This window comes from Sinocyclocheilus anshuiensis, unplaced genomic scaffold, assembly GCF_001515605.1.
Source record: "Sinocyclocheilus anshuiensis isolate Anshui unplaced genomic scaffold, SAMN03320099.WGS_v1.1 scaffold2381, whole genome shotgun sequence".
NCBI lineage: Eukaryota > Metazoa > Chordata > Actinopteri > Cypriniformes > Cyprinidae > Sinocyclocheilus > Sinocyclocheilus anshuiensis.
In genome coordinates this window covers 89,419-96,674 of record NW_015552703.1, presented here as the reverse complement: position 1 = coordinate 96,674, position 7,256 = coordinate 89,419, and the positions used below count along the sequence as shown (strand labels likewise).

Sequence of the window (7,256 nt, the reverse complement as noted above, 5' to 3'; positions counted from 1 at the left end):
CATGTGATATAGTAAAGCAATATCACATGAGCAATAGGCTAAGTGCAATATCACACGAGTATAAATGTGAAACTGATCTTATACGTCTTAAACAGTTCAGTAAGGAGGAAGTTAATATTGTGTTATTTTAGACACAATGTTGTCTGTTTTGCTCAATTTTGCCAACAGAAATATAAAGACAAAGCAGAACTGTTCATCTCCAAGCAACACACAGCGGCATTTCATTTCTTAATGCACGTTTTGAATGAATTGGGTGAACCATTAGGAGCGTTGGATTTGAAGCAGCGCTGCACAGACCGATCGGTGTATGACATCAAAGTACCGCGAGACGAAAGCATAAAGCATAAGGAGCGTCTGCTCTCTAATCGCTCTCGCGGTACTTTGATGTCAAACACGATCGTAACGCCATGAAATGTTCCCAGACCCAGAAATGCAGTAAGGACATCGTTAAAATAGTCCATGTGACGTGTACTTTTTGTGAGCAACGAGAACAAAAATAACTACTTTATTCAACAATTTTTCTGTCCCGCGTCACCCTGTGCCGCCATTCACGAGAGTACCACTATGCATGCACATACATTCCTCTGCTCGCAAATATGGTGCAGCGCATAAGTCGTGGTACTCTCAATAATGGTGGCACAGGATGACACAGGAGAGAAAAATTGTTGAATAAAGTAGTTATTTTTTGTTTTCTTTATGCAAAAAAAGTATTCTCATAGCGTTGTAAAATTACAGTTGAACCACTGATGTCGCATGGACTATTTTAACGATGTCCTTACTGCGTTTCTGGGTCTGGGAACATTTCAGTTGCATTGCTATCTATGCAGGGTCAGAAAGCTCTCGGATTTCATCAAAAATATCTTAATTTGTGTTCTGAATATGAACGAAGGTCTTACGGGTTTGGAACGACATGAGGGTGAGTAATTAATGACTGAATTTTCATTTTTGGGTGAACTATCTCTTTAAAGGAAAAAAAGGTGGGTGGGGGCATTGATACGGTTTCCTATGCATTGACGTTAGCCAATCATAACTGGCCGATTACTAACAAGCCTTAAAGGACCCGCCCCTTAAAAATAGGTCATTTCAGAATGAGGGTTGAAATATCCAGCTGACATTCGTTTCTGTTAATTGAGAATCTGGCACTGGAATCTGTTGTTTTTGAAATCTTGCTGAATGTTGAAAATCATGCTGAAATCACTCCTGTCCCACCCACTGTTTAAAACAAAGTTAGGCCACTGCATATATGTGTGTATACATGTATGTATTAAACATTATAAGCAAACCTCAAGGAGCATATTAAAATAAAATAAAAAATCAATGTCACAACCCTTTTAATTAAGCATTGTTTAATGGCTGTAAACATGAAGGCATGGTAACGTACTGTTTAATAGCTGTATAAAGGAAGACATCGTCCCATAGTCTCTGTTTACTTCTGTTTTCCTCTCTGTTTACTTCTGTTTTCCTCTCTGTCACTGAGTGCAACATTGATGCAAAAACACTGATGTTGTCATGAAAATACACAGGTCCAGTTTTTAGCCTGTTTTAGGCTGAGTCCATTTGACTGATCACAGATTCCTCTTTTTGGCTTTTCTGGCTGCCAACATGGGGAAAAAATCTGCATTGGCTGTATGAATGTACAACATACATTGAACCTATAGTGTGAGTCTACAGAGAGTTTAAACATGGGGGGAATGTCTAGATTTTCCTGTGTCTGATAATGTTTCCTGTGTAAGTTTAGCACTATTTAAAAAACAAGGTACACTTTCTGAGAGACCACAGCTCATCTGTGGACACATACTGCAAGACATAAGAAAAAATAATGGAATTTGAGAATATTTATGTACACAGAAATGTTAATAACAGATCTGGACCTCGAACACAGAGTCGCCACCAAACTGAGGGAAACGCTCGAAAGTACAGTAAGCAGAAATTTATTTTGAAGCAGAGATGGTGCTAATGTTTGAGAAACTGAAAATTGTTAAGATAATTTAATATAACTGTTTAGATAATTTGAATAACTGTTTTCAAGGAACAATGTGTCTATGTTTCTGCTTTTATACTTAAAGTATTAACAGAATATTTTTCTTGATTGAACATTTTACTGTATAGGTCTAGCATTTCTAGAAACTTTGTCGTTATAATAGAGCACACTTTTAAAATGCACTGTCAGTTACTTACTAAGGTCAATTTTAAATGTTAACAATCATAATAATACTTATCTATTTATAGTTAGTGAATTTTCATTAATTAATATTTGTGTGTTTTGTTCCTGTTTGTCAGGAGGAAGTAGATGTTTGGTGTTGATCACAGTGTGTTTCCAGGTGATTTGTGTTCTTCTGCTGATCAACAACATACTGCTGCACATCACCATCAGAACAGAGAGAGACCTGATAAAGATTTACAAGAACATGTTTGAAGAGTTCAAGCAAACCATCAACAGCTTACAGGACAATCACACTGATCTAATGATTGAAAAACACCAACTGCAGGACATCTTCAGCTCTTTGAGTCGGAAGAACCTGGAGACCAGAGTCGAATATCTCACTGCTGAGAAAGACCAGTTACAGAGAGATTTCGACTCTTTGAATAAGAAGGGCCCAGTTTGTTTTTTCATGTCCACTGAGTTGAAGAGCTGGTCTGAAAGCAGGCAGTACTGCAGGGATCGTGGTGCTGATCTGGTCATTATCAACACTGATGAGAAGCAGGTGAGTTTGTGTGAGTGTCCTGTAATGAATGAGAGCAATCACACTTATTCCGGTTTTTATTCACACAGAGGTTCATATCTTCATTAGTCAGTGAGAGAGTGTGGGTTGGTTTGTCTGACACAGAAAACGAGGGCATCATGAAATGGGTGGATAATTCAACACTGAAACAAGGGTAAGAGCTAAAAATCCCTGTGTATTAATTTGTTTTAGACTTTTTGATTCTCATTATAAAATCACAACCTTCAGAAAAAAGCAGAAGAGAAAACTCTTCCACAAACAACACAACCACAATTAAAGACATTTTAAATACTGTAAATTCAATTAAGAAAACTCTTCTCTCTTTTACTTTTCACTTCTGCTCCAGCTTCTGTACTACTTTAGTTTACTCTTGAAACGTGCTATTATACTGAGTATTGTTGATTCATAAATTTGTGCTCCTGAAAAACTGAACTTCTGATACATGTTGTTCAGATTTTGGCTCAAAGGTGAGCCAAACAACTACTATGAGAATGAGGACTGTATTGAACTGTATTATAAAAGAGATCAGGTGGAAATGTCACCGCTGAACAGCTGGAATGATCAACCATGCTCTGAGAAGAAAAAGGGGATTTGTGAGAAATAGGGTTCATCCCGTCTTGTGGTTTTGCTTTTATTATCTAATATAATCATTCTTATTGTAAACACATACGTTCTGATTGAGGTCCCTGCCTTTTAAAACACTGTCAGCTGATCTGAAATTTGTTAGAAGGAAAATGTCAAAATGTCATTATTTTCTTATTGCTATAATAATCTTCTGTTTCTCATGGTGTGAATTCGGGTAATCTGGGACACAAAACCTCTGATGTGTTCATGATTTGCTCTATCACAAGCAGCTCTATATTAATATGATCTTAGTTTAGCTGTTATCACGAGTGTTGAAGTGACAATCACAGTAAACTACAGAAGTCTTAAGTGTCCAGATTACCCAGATTCACCCTGTTATTCTGATATTGAGTGTTTGTGACTGCTTTTGAGTTGAATTGCTTTGTTTGAATAAAATATTCAATTAATATCCTTACCAGAGTAAACTGCATTTTTGTTTTCATTTCACACTTCATTATTGTGTACCTGCTTTATTGCTCTATTTCCTTCAGTCCAGCAGGACACAGCAGAGAGCAGGTTTATCAGACTGAACTGATCAGAGAGGAAGAGAAACATCAGAGCCAACATTTTTTTCTAACAATTTATGGATAATTTTTAGCTTTCAATCTTTAATAGGCTTGTCTGCCTCAGCTGTCTAACAGCGCTTATCAAGGTCAAAATTAAGATGGCCAATCAAATAAAAAGTCTGATGTTTAATGCATGTTGCATTTTCATATCCATGTTATAACAGTGGCGAGCAGTGACTTTTTTTAACTGGGTATGCTGAGTGCACCACTCCATCATTCCACCAAAAAATGAACTTGCACAAAATGCTCATTTCCTACCTTATTTGTAAATCAAAATCATTCTCCAATCCTTCTTTTTGAACTCATCTATGACCTTTTCATAGGGATTGTCACTGTCTATAGCTATGTCTCGGCCTCTAATTAATTATTTTATGTTCAGAGAATAGGATTAAAATCTCTCACTGGATGGTGCTACTCCAACAACAGACTATGTAAAACGCCCCAAAAATTAAAAGTAATATTGCTAAATAAAATGCTGCAACGTGATAGTGCAAACAACAATAAAATCAGAAACTGACTTTTAACTGTAAGCAACACAAGCATAAGGAAAACAAAGAAAACAATAAAATCCTCAGAATTTTTTATTAAAAATCACTTTAGTTTACTCAAGCATGTTGCCAATAAACGTATATCTTCAACATACATTATCTATGCCATAAGAAGATAGGTTTTCAATAGACTTTCAAATGTTTTATCATTTGATTTACTCTAGTTAGTTTTGCGTCAAACACAATATGATTTTCGGCAATCGAGATTTGGCAGCAGCAGTGCATTTTTCGGCTTGGGTGAGCGCTGACAGCTTACCTCGCGCATGAAACCAGCCGCATACCAGCAAACCAACGAGAACGCGCAACAATACTGACGAGTCATAGCAATAGAGCGGACGCACCAAAGCTGCTGTGAATCCGATTCCCTGGAAACTTCTGGAACCGGAACAGATTTACAAAAAATTATTGCCATTTGGTAAATAAATAATTTTACATACTTATTCACAACTTTTTATCGTGTACGTTTTAAGTTACATATCAAATGACAACGGATCGATTTATTATCATGTTTATATTAATTAGCCAGTCCACGACTCTCTCAAATGGCTTGGATATGCACAGCTTATATGGACAGAACGCCCCTGTGTTATAAGTGACACAAATTCTCAGCACTTGCATAAGATAGAGTTTGTGTGGAGCAGAATTTAATGTGAACCAGGCCACTCCGAAACACTTAAAACACTGGATTATGAGCTGCTAGTATCAATTAACACAGTGACGCGCTGTATATTTATGTAAAGTTATACCACAAGCTTTACAATTTGATAAACACACTGAATATTTTGTTAATTTATTTGATTGAAAACCATTTACCTCAGAATCTCCAGCTGACAGTTTGGACTCTTCAGTTCATCAGAAAGAAGCTTCACTCCAGAATCTTTCAGGTCATTGCTACTCAGGTCCAGTTCTCTCAGGACAGAGTGTGAGGATTGTAGAGCTGAAGACAAACTTTCACAGGACTGAGAAGTGAGATTACATCCACATAGCCTGTGTAAAGAACAAAACAAACAGCAATATAATGTGTTTACTTGTTTATCTGGTAGGGTTTGTAATCTGGAGCACAGATAACTTCCAGAAACCTTTGACTGTGGTGATACAGTTGAAGTAAACTCAGTAAGCAGTGAATAATCTGATGGTTTTAGCTTTAAGAAAGAACATAAGGCTATAACACAAAATTGAATGGCTTCCATTAGAGAACCTCTCCGTTCTTCCCAGAGGTCCACGATGAGCTCACCAAGTCGTGATGCGCCCCCTACTTGGCTTGCCTACGTACTTCCACTTCCTCCGTCCTCACATCGGTCGACGGTGCTGAAGAAAACTGGTATGAGAGACTGCCTCCCCTGGATAAGTCTGTGGCCGCGCACCTCTGCCTGCCCACGGCCATCGGATGGAAGGCGAAAGTCACCCACCTGTCCAAGCTGTGTAGGACGACTTCAGCCCTTGCTGGACGAGCTTACTCTTCGGCTGGACAAGCGGCCTCAGTGCTTCACTCCATGGTGGTCCGCCAGGTCTTTTAGGCCAAACTCCTCCGATGCATAGATGAGTCTGGCCCCGACCCAGCGATGTTCAAAGAACTGCGCAGCATGACCGACCTGGCTCTATGACCCACCAAGGCCACAGCTCAGGCGATTGGCAGGTCTATGGCCAGCCTAGTGTTGCTTCAGCGCCACTTATGGCTGAACCTTACTGAGATCAAGGAGGCGGATAAGGTCTACTTCCTCGACTCCCCGGTTTCCCCCACTTGCCTGTTCGGACCTGCAGTCGAGGGTATCGCGGAGTGCCTCACTGCTGCACAGAAGTTGTCCCAAGTGATGCAACACTTCTTACCCAAGCGCTCAAGCTCTGCAGCTGCCTCCAGTCGCCTCAAGTCTGCGCCGACTCAGCAGCCAGCTAAGCCTGCACCTGCAACGGTCCAGCCAACTTCAAAGCCTGAGCCTCGACAGCGCTCCCACTCGGCTAGACGCTATCCGTTTCCCAAGCACCAGGGACCCCGGCCCAAGGTAACGCTGGACCCGGCGTCTCTGGCGTCGAGTGGCTTATCGATACATGGTCCTTCCCTTCGGACTGTCCCTGGCTCCTTGCACTTTTACGAAGTGCATGGATACGGCTCTTTCCTCTCTGAGACAGATGAGAATTCACATTCTAAATTACCTTGATGACTAGCTCGTCTTAGCCCAGTCAGAGACCAAACTGTTATCTCACAGATCCCTCCTTCTCAGCCACTTAGAATGCTTGGGACTCAGGGTCATCTTTGCCAAGAGCGCACTATCCCCCAGCCAACGGATATCATTCCTTGGGGCGATTTTCGACTTTCCCGAGACTTTCCCGGTGGATAGTTGATGCTATTACGCTAGCAGACTCTTCCTTGGGCCTACAATGCCCCATTGGAGTATGAACCCACTTCACCAGAGGTGTGGCCTCTTCTTGTCTAGCGATGTGTCTATCGCAGAAATCTGTGTGGCAGCCGGCTTGAAATCACCATCCATATTTGCTAGGTTTTACAACCTGGATGTCCCTGTCTTACAGGCCAGGGTCCTTTCTGCATAATCGGCATGCACCCGCCAGAAAGCGGGATTAGCTCTGTGTATGGTTTGGCCGTAACACGCTCAAACTTGCCAGAACTGCTACTTCTTGTACGCTCTCGGCCCTACCTAGTGCCGAGGCTGTACGAGTCTTACTTGGAACGATTAACCAGGCTGGGCGTGACCTCTGTGAGTTAAGCCCCTTGCCACATGAAGAGCTTACCCTATTATACTTGTCCCTCTGAACCCCTCAGGTGCTTAAGGAAAGTTCAC

The 7,256-nt window shown here is 40.8% G+C and overlaps 1 protein-coding gene across 1 annotated transcript; it reads left to right on the top strand.

Annotated features, from left to right (window-relative positions):
• Positions 1-2,408: 2,408 nt before the first annotated feature.
• LOC107667724 (CD209 antigen-like protein A) lies at positions 2,409-3,462 on the top strand. The gene is made up of 3 exons (XM_016459449.1): positions 2,409-2,705; positions 2,774-2,877; positions 3,177-3,462. Exons 1-3 carry the CDS (start codon positions 2,409-2,411, stop codon positions 3,325-3,327), a joined length of 552 nt encoding a protein of 183 aa, XP_016314935.1. The 3' UTR covers positions 3,328-3,462.
• Positions 3,463-7,256: the final 3,794 nt, after the last annotated feature.